This window comes from Canis lupus, chromosome 2 (assembly GCF_003254725.2).
Source record: "Canis lupus dingo isolate Sandy chromosome 2, ASM325472v2, whole genome shotgun sequence".
Taxonomy (NCBI): domain Eukaryota; kingdom Metazoa; phylum Chordata; class Mammalia; order Carnivora; family Canidae; genus Canis; species Canis lupus.
The window spans coordinates 33693787-33713328 of NC_064244.1; the positions used below are offsets into that span (position 1 = coordinate 33693787).

The window sequence follows — 19542 nt, forward strand, 5'->3', positions numbered from 1 at the left end:
AGGAATCAGAACTTAGACCCCATTGCTTTCTAAAGTCCCCATTACGGGAATCCCTGGGTGGCGCAGCGGTTTAGCGCCTGCCTTTGGCCCAGGGCGCGATTCTGGAGACCCGGGATCGAATCCCACGTCGGGCTCCCGGTGCATGGAGCCTGCTTCTCCCTCTGCCAGTGTCTCTGCCTCTCTCTCTCTCTATCTATCTCTATGTCTGTCATAAATAAATAAATACATCTTTAAAAAAAATAAAGTCCCCATTACTCTTTCAGAATCACCTGTCTTCCCTCTCTCAAATGCACATCCAATTAGCTACCGTTCCTGTCTCCTGAAACACACACCATACCCAGCTCTACTCCATTCTGGGCTTAGTTGTTCACTCCAGTCATTAATGCACTCCAGGGCCTCTCCTCCACTGTATGCAGTTTCCAGAGCAATCTTTTAACATCACACTTTGCTTAAGGGATCCTTCCTGCTTACCCATCCAGGGCCCACATTCTAAGCAGAGCCCATGGCCATCAGCCACAGCTACCTGGCCCGGGCCTATCTGTTCAGGTCCACCTCCGCTTCCCTACAGCTCACCCTGCTCAGGGCACTTCACTCACTAGCCATGTTCTCAAGCGCCTCTGCTGGAACAACTCAGGATGCTCCCCTTGCCTGGAGTGTTCTCCCTGTCTCTCTACCTCCCAACCACTAAGAAGTCCTATTGCTACTGAAAACAATAGCTACTCCTAGTGTAGGTAGGTAGGCGTCGGAGAGCTACATGCACATGATCTCTGATGGCCTTCAAAAGAACCATGTGTGACAGGTACTGTATTTCATGATCTACAGCTGAGGAAACACAACACAGGGGTGATCAACCTGCTCCAAACCACGCAGGTGATGGAGTTGGGCTTTGAAAGGTTGGTCTTGAAACCCGGCTACTTTCTAGAGCCTGTAGTCAGAGACTGGGTCTCGCCCTGGTAGAATGGCCTGTGCCTAGTATGTTCCATAAGTGGCTATAAGCTTCACTGGTTTGTGTCTGTGGCTCAGAGCTCCTCGGGATCAAGAACCAGGTGGGCCATCTCTGGGTCTCCAGGCAGGCCTGCTAAGGGAGGGCTGACACGGAGTAGGCTAAGTTAGAGCAGGAGAACATTTTCTCTCTACTCCTGCCTGGAGTTGCCAGTACTATGCACCTTTCTCTGCTGTCCTCCCACAGACCCCACTTGCCGAGGGCTAAGCAAGGTGGAGGGCTGGCCTCCTGTGACTCCTGGCATGCAGTCAGGGAACAAGGGGAGTTTCCTGGTTCTCACTCCATCCATTCCTCAGAAACTCTGGTGTCTTGATCCTTGGGTCTTGCTGCTGATACTGCCAGGGCCTGAAGTCACTCTTAGCTCGTGCCCAGCCAGCACTCCTTGCAGACAGCCTCCCCTCTCACCCTCCAATCTGCTCGATCTTGGTGTCTTTCTGTTCCTGCCAGGACATGGGGCCTCTGGGTGACACCAGGGTAGGGCTACCATATGTTCTGGTATGCCTGGAACAGCCCCTTTGTTCCTGATGTTCTAGTACAATTATTAACATCCCCTTCTACTTTGAAGAGTGTCCAAGTAGGATAATTAAATCAGATGGCCTCTCCGCACCAGGGTCCAGTGGCCCGGCTGCAATCCCAGCCTGTCAAGACCATACTGATGACCTTGAGCCGAGGATTGAACCTTTCAGGGACCCTGCTGGCCAATCTGAAATACAGGCATGAGAATCTCTAGAGTGTCTCTGTGGTGCCCTCAGGGACAGCCCTGGGTCAGCGGTGCCATTCTCTGGCCAAGGTAGGGCATGAGTCACAAGGCAGGAACTGACCTCTCGCTATGTGGGGAGTCACGCAGGGAGTCTATGGAGTCGTGGTAAGGTGGCCCAGCAGCCCTGCGCCGCTCTTCCAGGCTGTAGGCTGCTGCCCGCCGCGCCCGGGCCTCCACACACGCCGGGCTATTGCACTTGCTGGTGCCTACTGATGACAGCATAATGCCCGACTGGGAGTCGGAGGTCAGGCTTTCAGAACGTTCCAGGCTCCACGTGTGGCTCTCATGCCTGGAGAAGCCAGATGGAGGAAAGGTGAGGGATCAGGAAGGGGCAGGACAGCCCAGCAGGTGGGGTCCCAGGCCCATCCCCTCCCTGGTTCATTTCATTTCAGGCACTATCCTTTTTCACTCTGAGCCAATGTATTGTATCTTGTAGGAAGAAGGAGGGCTGAGTGTCCTGTGGAGGGGTGAGCTCCCATGTGCACAAGCCTCTTTTCCTCTGTGCCACCAGCCAAGCTCCCCCTGGCCTCGGCCTGGGGCCTCCTGTCTGGGACCCTTCCTCTCCTATGGTTTTCACTCACCTGTGTCAAGAATACAGCCCTGGTGGCCAACACATGGGGGCCCTGCCTATTCCATGCCACTTCCCAGGGAAGAAGGGGGCCAACCATGTTATTGCTTGAGCTCTGTGAACCTTTGTGCTGGGGCAGACCTCCCCACCTCTAAAGAAAGGGAAGCTAAGGTGGACTAGGTTCATATGGGCCAACGCAGGAGGGGGCATCAAATAGGTCTGGGTGTTTGAATGAGGAGGCACTTTACGCCGATAACTTGGTGCCCATACTAAACGTCAGGTGGGAGCATAGTGATGCTGTTGTTTCTCAGAGGCTGGTTTAGACTGAAAGAGGAAATCTGGCCCTCTGAGGAGCTAGATGAACGTTTAGTGGTGGGTTCTGGTCCATTTCCTTCCTCTGACTCAGGGACTCTCAAAACAGAGCCTAGCCTGGCTGGGTGTGGGGGGGGTTCTCTTTGTATGTCTCCAGGAAGATGTGTGCATGCTTCCTGTGGGTGTGCGTGGAGGAATCTGCAAATCTGTGTGGGCCAGGGTGGTGCCCACCTGTGGCTGGAGGTGGGTGTGGCTGTGGAACAGTGGTGAGAAGGAGAACAGGAGTGGCTCCCAGAGAAGGTGGTCTCGGTTTCCCTCCGGATGACATGGTCTGTGGCTGGCACGTTCTTGGAGATATACTGCAACAGACACAGTTGGACAGGAGTTAGTGCTGGGTGATGGAGTTGGCCCTCTTTCCAGGTGGTGATGGAGAAGCAAAGTGCTAAGCTCTAGGTTGGGGAGTTGTCCACTGGATAAGTGACTTGGTGTTAGGGCAGCGATGACCCCAGCAAATCAACCCCTTGAGGAAGTAGGTAGAGTGAGGCCAGTCATCCTGGTGAGGCCAGGCTAGCAGGCAAGGCTGAACATGAGATGGGCTGGCTTCTGCCGTGGCCTGGCCTTGCAGGGGGCACGACGAGGCTGGCTAGCCAGTGAAGGCTCCAAGGGGGTTCTGGGAACACCACTCACATCTGCCATCTGGATCTCCTCAGGGTCCAGCCGGGGGTGGCTGGGGCCATTGGCCAAGCTCCGGTTCTGGTGGGCTGGGCACATGTTCTGCCGGAGGTGACTATGCATCTGCTTCCGCTGTTTTCTGCACAGGAGAAGGGTGTGTTAGCCTGGTACCCACCCCCCACATGTGTATGAAGTTCCCTAGCTATCCCTCCAGGGGAACTCTTCTCCTTCTGCCTGGATGCCAGGGCCTTCTCCTGCTACTGCTCTTCCTGCGCTCCGGCTGCTCGCAGATCTACCTCCTCCACTCCTGATCTACCTCCTCCACTCGCACCACCAGCTTGGATTTGGCAGGACCTGTGCGAATGGGTTCTGAGCTTTGGCTCTGCTGAGAGACTAGAACTCCACCATTCCTAGCTGTGAAATCCTGGGCCAGTTACTTAAAACTCTCCATGTTTCACTTTACTCATCTTAAAGTGGGTGACCACTTTCCCATTCCCAGTCCACTGAGAATTAAGAGCAGATAAAATACTCAAGCAGTGGTTCATTCATTCATTCATTCATTCATTCACTCATTCGCTATTTCTTGGGTTTTTACCATGTGCCAGATGCTGTTTTAAAACAGAGAAGGTGACAGACATGATCCCTACCCCCATGGAGCTTGCAGGCCAGTAGGGAAGGCAGATAATAACCATATAAATTAATGAACAAGGTACTTTTGGTAAAGTGCAATGAGGAAAATAAAACATGGAGCTATGGTGAGCTATGCTTGTGGGACTACTCTACTTTGGCCATATTAAGTACCCAATATGTTTGTTCTGTAATGATCCATTACATCACTCTCCTTGAAAGGCCTGCACTGGCCCTCTCTCACGGCCCTCTCCTCACCCTTGCTCTGGCCTCTGAGGGCTCTGTTCTGATCCTTCACTGTGCTGGTCGCCTCTGGTCTCTGCGGCTCTGCATGAAATACTACACTCACTGGAACACACTCAGCCTCTTCACCTGCTAACTCCTACTCTTCTTCCAAGCTCAGCCTAAAAGCTTCTTCCTCGGGGAAGCCCTTCTTGGCCTCCAGCTGAGACTAGGCACCCCCAAAATGTACCCCGTTACACTGGACACCTTGCTTAGAGCACCAGCCATGTGCCTAGTGGAGGGCCTGGTATCCAGGAGGGCAATGAATGAAAGTTTTTTCATTAAATGAATAAATGCACTGGAGCTTAGAATAGGGGTTTGCTTTTCTTCTAGTTCTTGACCTCAGTTTTTCTTGTTGGGCCCAGTCTCCTCTGGGCTCCTTGCGCTCTAACTCCCAAGACTGGCAGGGCCTCAGATTCCATGGGTAGGCACAGCAAGAGTCAAGACTGAGGGACTCAGTCCCCTAAGTAGTGGTTAGGCCCAGACCTGTCACTTTTTCTGCACTACATCACTCTAAAACCATCATGGACTCCCTATCATTTATAGGATGAATCCAGGCTCCCTAGCTTAGGATTCAATGCCCTATGCCCTGGTCCCTTACGTGCCCTTGTACGTCCAGCTGTCTTCTTAGAGTCCTATCTCTCTTCTTCTTGACCCCGGGCCTTTGCTCCAACTAGTCTGGACTGCTTATGCTCTTGGAACACAACTGATCCTTTCTAGCATTTGTCTGTTGCCTTGCACTATTCTACAGGAACTGCCCAGCACCCCCTTTCTGCACCCTTCTTCCCCTTGCCTCGAGGTTCTTCCCTCATCTTTCCTCTGCCTAGATGTGACCTAGCCTCATCTTTGCTGTGTTCTGGCCTAGCTCTCTTCTGGGTGGGACTACACAGTCCCTCCTGAGGCCTCTTTGTCCCCTGGGAAGGTAGTCTGCCTTTCTGTGCTTCCCCATCCCCAACACAGCTGCAGTGTGCCTGCCTGCCTGCCTATTTGACAGGGCAGATGCTCCTACACAGTGTCCTCTGAGGTACATACTAGGATCATTCCCACTTTACAAATGAGGACTCTGAGAAGTCTATCCATTTGCTCAGGGTCATGGCAAATGGGAGAGCTGAATTTGAACCCAGATCTTTCTTCTTCCAACACCTGTGCTCTTGACAATTCTTATTCACTGCTCTGGGGCCTGTCTTCTCTTCCCTCTGCTCCTGCTTCTTGGCCCAGCCCTTTGGCCTTGTACCAGCTCAGAGGACTCTGCAGGGGCTGTTGGGGCACAGGAGGGTGGGGGGTGGTTAGGCCAGACATCGGGGTGGGTGGAGGGGTTAGCAGTCCTGGAGGCCCATCCCTAGTTGGCCTCCCGCAGGCCCGGGTGCCTGGCACTTACTTGGTCTTGCAGTAGGCGACCACGCAGACAATGCCCACCACCAGCAGTGCCACACAGATGCCAGTAATAGTCAGCACCCTCTTCTGGTACAGCTCCTCGGCTTCTGCAGAGGCAGAGGTAGAGAATATGAGGGAACACGGCAGGAGGCAGATCTATGGGGACAGTGATGCAAAGATGTCCCCCTTCCCACCCCCAAAGCTTCGGGCTCCTGTCAGCTCAGGGCCTCCCAGCTCCTTGCATCTCCTTCCCCAGCTAGCCCCTCCCTCCTGGATTGCCTTCTGTTGCCCCAAAATCTACCCACCATGGATCTGGTCCCAAGTGACTACCCCTGAATTCACCTTCCCAAACCGTACACCCTGCCCAGAGCATGTGAATGGAAAATGCAGGGGGATGGAAGTGAGTAGGATGGAGGTGAAATTCCAAAGACTATAGTGGGGGCAACCCATTTTGACCAGCAACCTTGACCGACTCTACAATGGCCTCAGAGAGCCTGGATGGGTTGGGCACAGGTATTCTTCAAGGCAGTGAACATGTAGACCCTGGGCAAAGGCCTGGTTTGCCGTGTCAGCTTTGCCAAGAAGTGGAGTGTAGTTTGTGCTGGGCCAGTGACAGACCCAGAGGTTGGACCTAGGAGGGATGCCAGGAGCAGGGACAGAGCAGACCAGGCCCGTAGAGTGGGGCATGGAAAGAAAGACCTTGGTTTACCCCTGGGCCTAGAAAGCACATGGCCCTGGCCCACTCCAGCCTTTCCCTTTGCTGTGAGAAGCCCATGAGTGGCAGCATGGTCCCTGATGCCTACAACAGTTCTTGTGCTCATGGAGCAGCCCCCACCCTTTCAGAGGAGCTGAGCTAGGCTGGGCTTCAAAGCCGTCACAAAGAACCGACTATCCCCTCCACCTCCCATTTCTTGGTGGGGCAACTCCGGCCCTTCTAGAGCAGAGAAAACAAGGAGGAAGAAAAGGAAAAAGGGGACAGCAGGAGCCTAGACACTCCCTGCCCCTTCCTACACCTGCCAGCTGGCCCCTTCTCTTCTCACAGCTCCCTCTCCCCAGTACAGGGACACATGGAGGCCAGACCCCAACACCTAGGGAGCCCTGGGAAATGTCCCTAAGTCCTTGGGTTTGCAGCACCTCCAGTGTATACCCACTAGCAAACACTGGGAGTCCAAACCCTCCAGACACACATAGCTTTGAACTCTGCCTATCTGTACACAGACACCTTCACAAAAGTTCTCTCATACATGTCTAGGGAAGCATATACATACACGCCATCATGCAGTCTTAAACATCCCTCCACCCTGGACCCCCCTCTCTGGGCTCTGTGGTCCATGTCCTGCCTCCAGTTCTCATCTCTGCCCACCCCCCGCCCCAGTCCTCTCCAATGGGGATATCTGTCTCCATCACTCCTTTGAGACCACTCTGGTCATGGTCACCGACAATGTCCTACTGCAAAGTCCCAGGGTCATCTGCTTCCCCGACAGCTGACTCCCCCGGTTGGGCCTACTCCCCCTGGATGGTTCTTCTCTCCTGGGTGTCCTCCTCCTCCACTGGCTGACCTGTTCAGTTGCTGATTCCTACTTCAGTTGTTTCTTACTTTTCTATGTGGGCCCAGAGGTGGAAGGGCCCAGAGCTCACAGGCTGCTTTCTTCCCTCCACCTGCCCTCTCTCCTCTCGTGATCTCATGCAGCTCACGTGAAAACTATCTGTATGCAGGTGACTCTCAAATTTGTATCTCCTGCCCTGACTTCTCCCTGAGCTCCAGACTCCTCTACCCAAGGGCCAAGGCCAAACAGAAGTGCAGATTCCCCAGCTTCTTTCTAGACCTGCTCCCTGCCCTTCTCCTCCTGTCCGTGGCAGCCCCTGTTTTCTTGTCACTCTGGCCCCAGACCTTGGAATCACTGCCAATGAGTCCTTTCTCCCACCTGCTCTGATACCTGGTGCTTTAGCAGCGCTTCTCAGCTCTGCCTCCCAAGTAGAGTCTGGCTTGGACCACTTCCACCACTTCTAGTTCAGTCCAAGGTGATGGCAACTCTCACCTGGATAGCTGGTCACCTCCGCCTCCACTCCTCCCAGCCTGTCCCTCAGCCCAGTCTGTTCTTTGCCCCAAAGCCAGCAGACCATTTACTTATTTTCTTAAAACTCACAATGGCTGCCCCCTGCAACTTGAGTCCAACCCAATCACCCAAACACTTCCTATTATGTCCCATTGGTGGTCCAGTCCTCATGTCTGCTGTGCCCAGAGTTGCTGGCATTCCTTCTACCCATTGATTAAGGCAAGCTCAGTCCAACCACACCATCCCTAACTTGCCGTGTCCCCTCCTCAAACACTCCCCCCGCTGTCTGCAGGGTTGCCTACTTTCCATCAGGCTTTAACCCACATGTTACGCCATCGCAGAAGCCTTTCCTGGCCACTTAGCTAAGGTAACTCCCTCCCCAGCTAGGCACCGTCCCATCACCTTCTTTTATTTGGCATGGCACTTACCACCACCTGATATCTTTCCTGTTTGTTGTCTGTCTCATCCTGTGAATTTGAGCACCGGGAGGGCAGGGACTCTGTATGCCAGATCACCAGTCTGGCAAATTCTGGGGTTCAGTAGATGCTTGTTGAGTTGGTGCAGGAATGGACATACAGACCACCGTTACAAACACAGACGTATTTGAGCCCACTCACATTCACCTTCACACCCTCACAGTGCCACCTGCACGATGCTCAGCCCTTAACACAAAGATGTCCCGCTGCACACCTTCATGCACTCAGCATCCTGTACTGGGAGGCCTCACAGGGTATGTGACATCTCCACCCCCCACAACATACACACCCCTGCAGGTCTGCCTCACATACCCCTGCCAGGATCATACACACCACGCAGACTCAGCCCTTCTCCTCCCAACCCATCACTGGCAGCAGACAGACACACTCTTGCATAGACTTTGAGCTCTGTCTTCTGAGAACAGCTGATAGGGGCTAGGTGGTGAGGGAGCTAGTGCCTCCCCAGACCTGCCTCCAGAACAGCCTTTTCATACTGCAGGTTCTGCACTGCATCTGACCCCACCAAAGCCTCGACCTTTCTGAGCCCCTACATTTTTCCTGCTGTAACATGTCTGGACATTTGAGGTTGGGGTGGAGCCTCCCAGCACAGAGAGAGGACAGATGACCCCTTCAGGTCCCTTCCCACTCAAGGTGTCTCCCAGGGCCCAGAGGGCAGTAGTGGGAGGGAAGTGAGGTTCTGAGCCAGGGAGCAGGAGGGCAAGTACCAAAGGCCGGCTTGCCCTAGACCCTGGCTTGTCTTGCCCACAGGCGAACACGCCTGCCATTGTGGAGACAGTTCATGGAGGGAGTGACAGCCTCAAGCAGATGGCAAAGCCTGGTAGACAGACACAGGGCAGGGGCCAGAGGCACAAAGGTGTTCTCAGCTGCCAGCGCAGTGCAAAATGGAAAGCCATGGAAATGGAAGTGGGAACAGAAAGGAAGATTAGAGTTAAACTGAAGAGGATGCCCCTCTGCACAACTCTCCAAGCCAGGATTCTGTGGCTTCTGGACACCAGCTCTGCAGGGGCCCGACTGTTGTCCGGCCAACCTACTGGGTAGCACAGCTCAGGCTGCTCCTCCCCTGTGAGGCCTCCCAGTGACCAGCCTCAGGCAAGGGGCTGCCACTGTACACAGGGCACACAGTCTGAACCCTAGGGTGCTCTGCTCTTCTGAGCTCCCTGTCTCCCCCAGATCAATATAGTTTATGATAGGACATCTTGGTGGGGCCAGAGGAGATTTTTGGAATCATCCCTTTTCCATTTTGGGGGAAGGAAACTAAACGTCCAGCACACATGGTGTCAGAGGCTGCGGAGAGGAGTGGTGTGGATGGCACTGACCGATACATAGAGCTCCATACCCTTTAGTTCAAATCCAAGGTGCTCTGGCAGTGCAGAAGAGAAGAGGGTCACAGAGGGGAAAGGATGGAGGGAGAGATACAGAGAGAGATGGAGGAGTGGGGAGGGCGAGGGAGGGCAGGAGGGAGAGGGAGGGAGAGAGAGAGAGAGAGAGAGAGAGAAACGTTGGTCAGGACTCTTCAGACACCAGCAGCCAGCCTGTGAGGTGAAAGCAGGTTAGTGGTGTCCCCTCCCGGCCTCCTGAGCCCCCACCCTGGCATTCAGTCCCCAAGACCCCTGAAGGAAGGTGGAGAGAGGAAATGTTAGGATCAGCAGGCAGGGCAGGTTCTTTAGAGATGAGTTGTGGGGTTAGTACCTGGTGGGGAGGCAGAGGCGTGAGAGTCAGTTGGCAGGTGTCCCAGGGAAGAGAGGTGAGTGGGGGTGGTGGTCTGAGGAGTCCCTATTTCCCTGCCTCACCCTGGCTCCAGTGCCAGGATTTCCATATTCTCATGCCCTGCCTGGAGACTGCCTGCTCAGCGCTGAGCTCATTCATTAGGCCCTCTTCTCTGTTCAGAACAAGGGCATGGGGCTGCTCAGGCTGGCCCTTGGCTGCGTCCTGCCTCCAGAGGTGTGGTTGGCCTGCTCATCTACAGGGAGCCTGGGCATGGAGACGCTTGAGTATATGGGGAGAGGAGGAAGCTCCAGGCAGCAGGTCATTTCTCCACATGACACTTGCAACACCCTAGAAGCCCACAGGGTCTAGGCCCTGGGGTTTGAGTCAGATTTCACTACTTAGAAAAGCAAACTGCTACTTGTAGGTAGAGCCCAGTGCATTCACCTGTAGAACATGTGGGTGTCAGATGGTGGACCAGTTGCGCTTTTTGAAGTGGAATCATATTGTAAGTGTGTGCTTCCAGAGCCCTGTGAAGTGGGCACCCACGCCATAGAGGGGTTAGATCAAAGGGCCCCTGCCCAAGGGCCAGCCCTGCCCCAGACCCGCTGCGTCTCCAAGTGCACCCAGCCTTTCCACCTCTTATCTCTTCTCTCTTAAAACTGGGTCTCTGGGAGCTCTGCCACCTGGCTTGCTTCAGAATCATCCAGGGCAATGGGATCAGGGCGTGGGGGGGGAGCCCAGAAATCTCTACAGTGTTTCTGAAAAGTTCGCCTACCATTCTCATGTAGCCAGCACCCATCCATCGGCTCTGAGTTTGTTTGTCCCTAACTTGCTGTGGTGCCTATGGGCAAGTCTAGTCTCTGTTTCCTCATCTGTCAAAAGTGGCTGTACACAGTGAGAGGAAGATGCGAGAAGCCCAGACAGCGAGCCACTCAGTGCACATACAGGAGCCCAGTCTGTGGCCTCCCTGCGTATACAGGCAGCTCATGAGACCCAGGGAGGAGGTAAGATTGTGTTCTGACATTCTCATCTCCTCTAGAGGAAGGAGAGCATGGGAACCATCAGCAGGAAGTCCTGTGCTAGTCCTGCTGATTGAGTCCCTGGGTCTGACTGGCTGGTCATGAGAATGACCACCTGGAGAAGCGAATGAGGCTGAAAGCCATTGAGGACTTTTCTTCTGCTTCCCTGCCCTGGGAACCAAATAATAGTGACAGCAGCTTCTGGGCCTCCTCAGTGACCTTCCCTTTCAGTCAAAGGCCGGTCCCATTTGGGGGGGGGACCAGTGGTGGCCAACAGGACAGGTGAGGTCATGGAGAGCTTGCTCAGTCTCCAGGAAGGCAGCCCTACTTCCCTCTCACCAGGGATACAGTCTGAGGGGCCTGTGGCTAAGTCTGCTCCTGTCAAAGAGGTCTCCCACTCATCATGTTCATAGGCTGCCACTCAGCCTGTATGGAGTGGTACCACCGAATCACAGACAGGTCTTACCAGCAGAAATTGGCATACTGACCCATGACCATGGCAACCTGATGCTGGACTCCCAAGAGGGCTAGGTTATTGGACAATATACAAAGTCATCATCCTGGACCTGTCCTGTGACACACACTTACAGGGTCCTGGCTGAGGAGGCCATGATGTGGGGCCCCTGATGAGAACACATGCTCATGCATCTGCACAGGTGTGTACAGGGGTGAGCAAATGTGTGTGTTTTGCATGTGAATGCAGGCATATGCTTGTGTGTTTGGGTATGTGTGAATGTGTTTGCACATGTGAGTATATGCTTATGTGTTTGTGTAGATGTCCATAGCTGTGTGTGTTCTTTCACTTGAGGGATATATAAATCCACAAAGTTTGACTCTTGGGAAATGGAGGGGCTGTCAGGGGAAGAAGGAGAAGCTTCAAAGAGCTCTTGTGGCCAGAGGCTCCATTTCCATGGCCATTGCAAAAGGTAATCTGGTCTAGGCTGTCTGGGCAGAGGGGCAATGTCAGACACTTGGCTCAGGACTTGCTGGGAGCCAGCCTCCAGGACACTAGAGCTGGTCCTTCTGCCCCCTGCCCCACACCAGCAGTAGCTGGGAGAGGTGCTAAGCTGCCCTCCAACTACAGCAGCAGGCTCTCCATAAGGCCTCCTTACGTATCACTGCACTTCATCCTCACTGGCACCCCTCCAGGTGTAAATGTTACTATCCCCATTTTGCAGGTGAGAAAACAAACTCAGAGAGGTTCTATGAGGCCCCAAAACTAGTGAGCTCAGCAGCTGGCATCTTTATTCAGATCTGTGTGAATCCAAAGCCTGAATGAACACTTCAGCTTGCATTTTTTTAACTACCTTTTCAAGTATGTGATAGAACAGTATAGAAAGTGCTCTGGGCAAAGTATGTGAAGAACATAAATCCTCCATGAAAAGGTAACAGCCGTGATCCTGATAACACTAGGCGGAAAGGCCTGTGGCAGCATTTCTAGGCTTTTTCTTTACCGCCCCCCCCCCCCCCCCCCCCGCCCCGCCAAGGTCCTGCTGACCCTCTAAGCAGCTCTGAGCTGAAAGCTGAAGCAGCCCAGCTGGCAGAGAAGCTTGGCCAGTGGCCGAATTCTGGAGGCTCTGCTCCTCTGATTCATGATGGGATGGGACTCCCTTTCCAGAACAGTCCCATAAGCCAGGGAGGCTCTGGGACTGAGAGGGGAAAGGAACAGGCCCTCCACCGCCTCTCTCCCCTGCTCCTTAGCCTCAGCCTGGCCGCTCTGTTTCCTGCTGAGGCCCCTCCTGATCTATGGTCCTGCAGTGGGGCTGGATCTGACTTTGCAATTCTTCCGGGAACCTGGGCTTTGCAACATTCTATTGGACCACATGCCCTGTCCACAGCTCCGCTCTTACGAGGGGCCGAGTGCTGCCTCCCACACTCTGTGAAGACAGCTGACCATCCTGGCTGCCCAGCCCCCACCTCCCTGGGGGCCTCTACTTTCCTCTTTAAGTCTTGGCTTCCAGGCTCTAGCAGGGAGAAGGAGGCAATGATTTCTAGGCTTTTGTGATGTGGCCTAAGGAGGATTGGGAAGACTCATTACTCTGCCCTGAGTCCCAAACCCACAAACCCTTTTACTCCAAAGGGCCACCTAAATGCTTCCCGGCCGTCCCTCCAACCCCCATTGTGCTCTCTGGGCCTCTTCTGGAGCTCCACCTCTCTCTGCCCAGGCACCATCTCTTTGGCTTCTAATTCTTCATGGGACCCAGCTGTCCTCCTTGGAGAGGGGGATGTGGGGGTGGGCCGAGCTGGGGCTTAGACTGCTCTGGAGTATGGCTGACCTCATCCTGGCTTGCAGGCTAGCTGACTGCTGGGCCCCCAAACAGTCTGGAGGTCCAGAGTCTGGCCTGGGGCTTTTTGCTCTGCTCCACCTCCACCTGGTGGCACTTGAAGAAATTGCTCCCGGCCTCAAAACGCTCCACAGTTATGGCCTCATCTTTCTGCTGCGGGGCTCATATTTTTTTTCCAGCTAACTATGCAAACCAGAAAGGTTCAACCTCAAGTAGAAGAAAAGAAAGGAATGAAGTCCTGGATGGGGACTCAGACCAGAGAGGACCTGGAGAGAATCACCAATTATCCCTTGAATCCTCATGCCCTCTCTCTTTCAGCAGAGTGCAAACCCCCACACCACCCTGTCCTGGAGCCGAAGCGAGGTCTCTGGTCTCTCTGGCTTCCATGGGAACCACTGCCTTGGGGCTTGTTCTTCCTCAATTCCCAGTTCCCCACTCTCCCCCATCACCCCAAATCAAAACCAAACAAACTCTGGCCAGACCCGAAGATAGGCTCTTTCAGAGAGCCCATTTCTCTCAAACATACTGGCACACACAAACGTGCGCACATTCACAGCCTGGCCCCACCAGTATGTGACCTCCTTAAACAGGCCTTAAAAGGCCGGCGAGGGCCCTGATGTCTCCCCCACTGCTGGTCAGGCTGCCTGACCTGGGAGGTGCTGCCGAGACCTGAGTGTGGCTCCAGTCGCCTGCAGAGAGGATGCAGTTGTTTTGTCCAGCAAAGAGAGAGGAGTGGGGTGGGGGTGGCAGGGGGCACATCGGTCTCCTCGGAATAGGCTTTTAGTGAGCCCTGAAGACTAAGAGGAGCCCGGGACACCACCACTCCCCCCATACCTCCTCCCCCATGTCCCCCCCCCCCCACACCTAGTCTCGCTAAGCAAGGCCCCAGCCCTCCCGCACGGGGAGATTGCCAGTCACCAGGGAAGGAAAGAAATAGAAGAAAGAGACATACTGGAGAAGTTGACCATTGCGAACTGCTGACACCTGTCCCCGGTGTATCCCACAGGACACCTACCAAAAGAAAGAAAACCAGAAAGAGAGAGCCAGGATAGCAAGACACAGGCATCACAACACCCCGGCACGGGCTCCTGCCGATGCCAGCTGGGTTCCTTGCCACCGTTACCGCTTGTACTGGCCTGGCCACTCTGCCCCTTACCTGCAGCCCTGAACTTTAAACCCAAGGATTAGGCCAAAAATGAAAAACAAAGCAAAACAAAACAAAACAAAACAGAAAAACCAAACCAAAACAAAACAAAACAGCCAAAGATCAAAACAACCAACACCCCTGGCCCTATGCCCTACATTGGAAGGGACTGCACCCGGAAGCTTTCTAAGGAGCAGGGACTTGTGTTTGTATCTTCAAACATACTTTGCTTAGGATCTGGCATGTACAATCGCAAAGGCAGTTTCTCCAAACATCTCTGTCCGAAGAATCCGTTTGGACATCTGGAGAAGGAAAAGGGGAAAAATCACAGAACAAACTGGCATCATCCACGAGGCTCAGGTTAGAAATCAAAGTGCACAGTGATGAATGAGAAAACCAAGTTGGGCACTGGGGCACACTCGTCACTGCAGGGGCTGGAGTTGGGGCTGGGGGAAGGGCTCAGTCTTCCAAATCTCTCTAATTGATGTTGCTCCATGGGTGGTGGGGGGCAGGGGTGGGGCAGAGAGGAGGATGATTTAGGGAAGTGGGTGGGGAAATTGGGAACCTCATTCCTAACTGTCCTGTGGTCCGTTGAGACTTTCCTTCTGACCTGCCTGGGACCCCAAAAAGAACGGTAGCCCCTTGGTGCCAGGCAGTCAGGCAGGGTGCTGGGAGCCTTCCAGAAAACAAGTTCTGCAAAGCCACTCCTTCCAGGCCCTACCAACGGCTTCTCTCGAGGGTCCTGGGCAGGTTTTCTCATCCATGAAACAGCCCCCAGAAAGCTCAAAGGAGAACTTCGGGAATGTTGTTCCCAGACTGTGTGCCCATGACAAAAGTGACCTTGGAGATATTTCATCTGTTCTCTCAAAGAGGGTTCTGTGGCCAAATAAATTTAGGAAATCCATTCCCAGGCTTCTTTGTAGAGCTACAGCGCACGCTGGCATATGAAAGGCTAGGAGAAGTTTTGTAGGAGGAAAGAGCCAAATATTCCAGTGTGTCCCAAATTTATTTGACCATGGAAGATGTTTCCTGAGGAACCCTTATGAACATGGTTTGGGGAAGGCTGCCCTGGAGCAATACATGGGGGTAAAAGGCTTAGTGGTGAACAGGTGAGGTTGAAGAGGAGCTGAAATTACCAGCAGTTCAAAGCTGGCCTGCCCAGGCCAGGTGTAGGGGTGGCAAGAACCACCGTCACAGGGTGGAGGGGAGGGCTGAAGCAGGCTCCCTGAGGACCCTGAAACCTCTTCCAGTCAGGGGTCTCCTGGCTCCCTGGGGTGCCTGTCCTTTCCCCCACGACCTGCTACTCCATCAGTGCCTGGCTCTGGGAGTGTGTTCTCGCGTGTTGGGTCCTCTGTAGCTGCAGAGCACCACCCACTCTCCCTGGCCATGTCTCTACCCTCAAGATCCATTTTCTTCTGTTCTCTGGCTGCCACTCTCCTCTCAAGGGGGTCCCTATCTTGCAGATTTCCGAGATACATGCCCAGCGCTGTAGTATCTTCCAAACCCCAGCAAGGCCAGATACCCTAAGGGAAGCTTAGAGACAGGGCCAGACTGACCATCCCACCCCCAGCCCCTACTCAGAGATGGGTTTGGGCTGCCTCTGCCTCTTCTTCTTTAGGAAATGAGGTAACCCCATCACCGGTGTTCCCTCAAGAATAGGTCACTGTTCAACATGAATCAGTAAACTTCAAGAGGTGAGTGTACTCTACCTCTTAGCATTCTCGTGGATATCAACCATCAGCGACCCCTTGAGCTTATAGGGGCGGTTGCCATTGGCTGTGATGGACACTCACAGAAATCCCGTTGCCCCCATCTAGCCTGGGGGACTGGGAATGGTTGGTGGGCAGACAGCTGGAACTTCTCTGGGCCTTGATGGCATTTCCCTCTGGGGAGGCAGGAGGCTGGTCCTTGCAGTGGTGGCAGTGTCTGTGGAGGCCCGCCTGGCCAGCGGGCAGTGGTGGAGGGCTGGGAAGTGTGTCTGGAGAATGTGGCGGGAGTGGGGGAGTTTACAATGGAACTTGATGCACACTCGTCCTGTTGAACAGGGTGGCTCGGAGGAGGAGGAGGAGGCTACCATCCTGTCAATGCATCATCCTTCTCTGATCTAAGCATCCCATCCCAGGAAAATGAAGGTATTTGCTAAGGCTTCCCAACCAGCTCCAGGCAGGCTCAGCTCTCCTTCCTCAGCTCTCAGAGACTGATGTCCACTTGGGATGGGGGCTGGAGAGGAGAAGTGAGTTTTAAAGCAGCAGCACCTTTGGAGAGGAGGATAAAGACTCAGGAAGTTGCCAAAATGACTCTTGGAATCCGCAAAGGAATAAGAAAGAGATAGGTTTGACTGTGTCCAATGTCTGAGATTAGCCTGGCTCGTGTGTGTGTGTGTGTGTGTGTGTGTGTGTGTGTGTGTGTGTGTGTGTTTTAGAGAGAGAATGGGGTAGTGCAGGGACAGGAGGGGGCCAAAGCAGAAATTTATTCCCACTGCTGACAGTCAGGGAAGCTGTCCTATGGTTCTTGGACACCGATAAGTAAGTGTATCCCTGCATCTCTGATCCTGCACCAGCCTGGACTAAACCGACTGTATTCTATCTTTCATGGCCACTGAGTTGTACAGCTCTGGGTGCTCAGTCTATGACATGAGTGTGCCCCCTGTTGTTGAGAAATATGGTCTTAATCTTCCTGCCCTGGGAAAGTGTGTTCCCTGCTGGCTGAACAAAAGGAAAGGCTGGGGGAAGGGCACAGCGCAGGAGTTTGGGGACTGACACTGTATACTGTTCTTTGGGTACCAAATCTTTCTAGCAGGCTCCTGGACCCTCCTTACCCCTATTTATTGAGAATGGGCCACGTCCAGGAGCCCGGGGCTTCCCTGGGGAAGATTCTGAGGCTGGGCCTAGAGCCTTGCTACCCTGCACTCAGGACCAAGTAACAGGGCACGGGCTAAATAAACCTACCAACAATGAGGGGGTTCTGACCCGTGTCGGGAGCTGCCTGGTAGTGGGTAGGTTCCCACTAAAACAGGGATGGGCCCTGTGAGTTTCAGGGGCACAGGGGACAAATTAGAAGGAGCGGCAGGTCGTAGCTTTCTCAGCCCTCCCCCAAGTCATCAGCTCTGACTTTGGGAGGGTCTGTGCCCAGGGCTGGAGAAGAGCAGAGGTGAAATGGGCAGAGAGGAGAGCCCATGGGCTGTACCTGGGGTGACAGAGAGGTTGGGACTCTTGCCTCCCCGTTTCTCACCCACGTCCCGGGCCTCAGTTTCTCCTTTTGGTAGCCTGGGGATAATGCCATGTGTGCTGCCCTCACCCGGGGGAGGGGGAGGATGAAGGATGAGGGTGTGCCCCGGGCACTGGAGGGGGTGAAGGGTCTCTGGCCTCATGAAGAGTGGGGTGGAGATGTGGAGAGGATGAGCAGGCAGATGGGTATGGGATGGGAGAACCATCTGAACATGGGGGGGTGGGGGGCAGGAGGGGCGGGGGATGAGCTTGATGGGAGAAGGAGGCATGCCGCTGGTATGTGCACAGGGCTGGAAAGAGAGTCTTGTTCTGTCATCATCCCCTGAACCAGTCCCCAAGAGTCACGCACCAACCGTGCTCTACAAAAACATGGAGAGAAGAGGAGAAAGCAGCAAGACGTGCAGAGGCCTCTGTCTGGCCCAGACAGGAGACAGTCACCTTGATTTGGACCCCCATTTTCAAATCCTCCTAAGTTTTCTAAAAACAAAATCCAGTATCTGTGACACTGTTTATTTTGGCTCTGAATTCCAGAAAAACAGGAGGGGACGGAGTGTGCCTGCTTTCCAACACTCCCTGCAGGGCTCTGAACCAATACACAACAACAAGTGTCAGAAAACCAGGAAGGAAAACTGATTTTTATAGAAACTGGAATGAAACTGACCAGTCTAGTTTCATTATCCAAGCTAAGCGGAAATGCAAAAAAATCAAAATAAAAAGTAAACAAACAGCACAAATGGTAAGACGTGAGTTCCATTGCCTAGATTCTTTCTTTTTTATTCCATTCAGGTGTCATCAGGAATCCCAAGAAGCCTGCCCCCCTCTCCCTCCCCGCTCCCCCGCCCCCAGAATGGCCTCTGGGTTCCACCCTGCCCCCCTCCCCCCTGTCCTTCTCCAGCACAGCTCTGAGGACCTGCCCTCCTGAGAGTGATCCTCACCAGGGACGCCCCTCTCCCCTGGGGGCTCAGGGAGTCCGGGAAGTTGGTTCCAGGAGCCCTGGCTGGGGCTGACCTAGGGCAGGTTGAAATGGGGAGGTAGTGATTTTGGGTACTAACTTCGCGTTGTAAGCGGTGAACCCCAGTTGCCCACAGGACCCATCTTCACAGTGATTTAGGCTCCTGCCCTCTGAGAGAATCTCAGATTTAGCTAGGTGTGACTTAGAGGCTCCTAGGGGTGTATGGCCTGGCTGGCAGGACCCTGTGCAAACCCACCTAGCTCATTGCATCTCACTCCACACTGTACACTCACACTGAGCCCTGGGCCCCCGTGGCCTTCCTTGGCCCGGGCACCCATCCTGTGTGGCTGAAACCTCTCTTGCCTGGAGCCAGGGCTGATCTCACTTGAGGCTGCTGGATTCTTTCAAAGTTCTGGGGTCCAGGGGGGCTAAGGAAAAGGAGAGGCCTGGTGTCTGTGTGTGTGTGTGTGTGTGTGTGCATGTGTGTGTTGAGGGGTAAAAGAGGGGCTTACAGGGCTGGGTGAAGTCTGTGAGGTCCACCAGAACCCTTGTGAGTTTCTATAGATCTATTGCAGAGGGCTCAGAGCATTTTCCTGGCTAGAATGTTCCCTGGGGTCTGTTGCATGAATGTGGCAGCCCTCTGAGAGGCAGAAGAAGGGGAAGGATGAGGAGCTGCTGAGTCCCGGCTGAGAACTTCCCTGAGGGGTCTGCTGTTGCTGCTGGGACAGTCCCCGGCAATTCCGGATGGGGAGGCCAGCCGAGGGATGGCAGCAGGTGAAGGGTGGGGCTGGGGGAAGCCAGCGGAGGAGGCCAACTGGGGCAAGAGGCACCCATCTGCCTGGCTGTCTGGGCCGTCTCGCCTAACACTGAGGGGAATGTGGAAAAGGCTCGGCCTCTCATTATCACCCTGTGAGGTGGAGGGAACTCGGGCTAAGGCCCTCGGCAATGGGGAGATGCAGCTCTGGAGCTGGAGCCCAGAGGCAGGAGAGCTGAGAAGTGCTGAATCTGACCTTGTCTGTGGGGAGAGCAAATGCCCCCCTCTCTGAATTTCCACCA

At 54.2% G+C, this 19542-nt stretch overlaps 1 protein-coding gene and 1 long non-coding RNA gene across 20 annotated transcripts in view; one reads left to right on the forward strand and one right to left on the reverse strand.

Annotated features, from left to right (window-relative positions):
• NRG2 (neuregulin 2) overlaps nucleotides 1-19542 on the reverse strand; it is a 243112-nt gene that overhangs the window by 1673 nt on the left and 221897 nt on the right. For 2 of the 5 annotated variants that reach the window (XM_049101755.1, XM_049101757.1), the window contains 7 exons: nucleotides 14533-14609; nucleotides 14116-14174; nucleotides 9489-9684; nucleotides 5603-5705; nucleotides 3331-3454; nucleotides 2875-3002; nucleotides 1825-2052 (listed from right to left, as the gene is read on the reverse strand). In XM_049101755.1, the coding sequence (XP_048957712.1) occupies nucleotides 1825-2052; nucleotides 2875-3002; nucleotides 3331-3454; nucleotides 5603-5705; nucleotides 9489-9684; nucleotides 14116-14174; nucleotides 14533-14609 (915 nt within the window). The remainder of the gene's footprint in view (nucleotides 1-1824; nucleotides 2053-2874; nucleotides 3003-3330; nucleotides 3455-5602; nucleotides 5706-9488; nucleotides 9685-14115; nucleotides 14175-14532; nucleotides 14610-19542) is intronic. The other 3 variants (XM_035713844.2, XM_035713846.2, XM_025445238.3) reach the window with 3 other exon arrangements.
• On the forward strand, nucleotides 1974-18268 carry LOC112658921 (uncharacterized). 15 transcript variants are annotated; one of them, XR_003136025.3, is made up of 7 exons: nucleotides 1974-2076; nucleotides 10742-10863; nucleotides 11469-11534; nucleotides 14170-14667; nucleotides 15926-16001; nucleotides 16353-16439; nucleotides 18066-18268. It is a non-coding gene; the product is annotated as an uncharacterized LOC112658921 (long non-coding RNA). The 15 variants fall into 15 exon arrangements; XR_003136034.3 differs by having other exon boundaries at nucleotides 1988-2076; nucleotides 10648-10863; nucleotides 14542-14667; XR_003136024.3 differs by having other exon boundaries at nucleotides 1989-2076; nucleotides 10648-10863.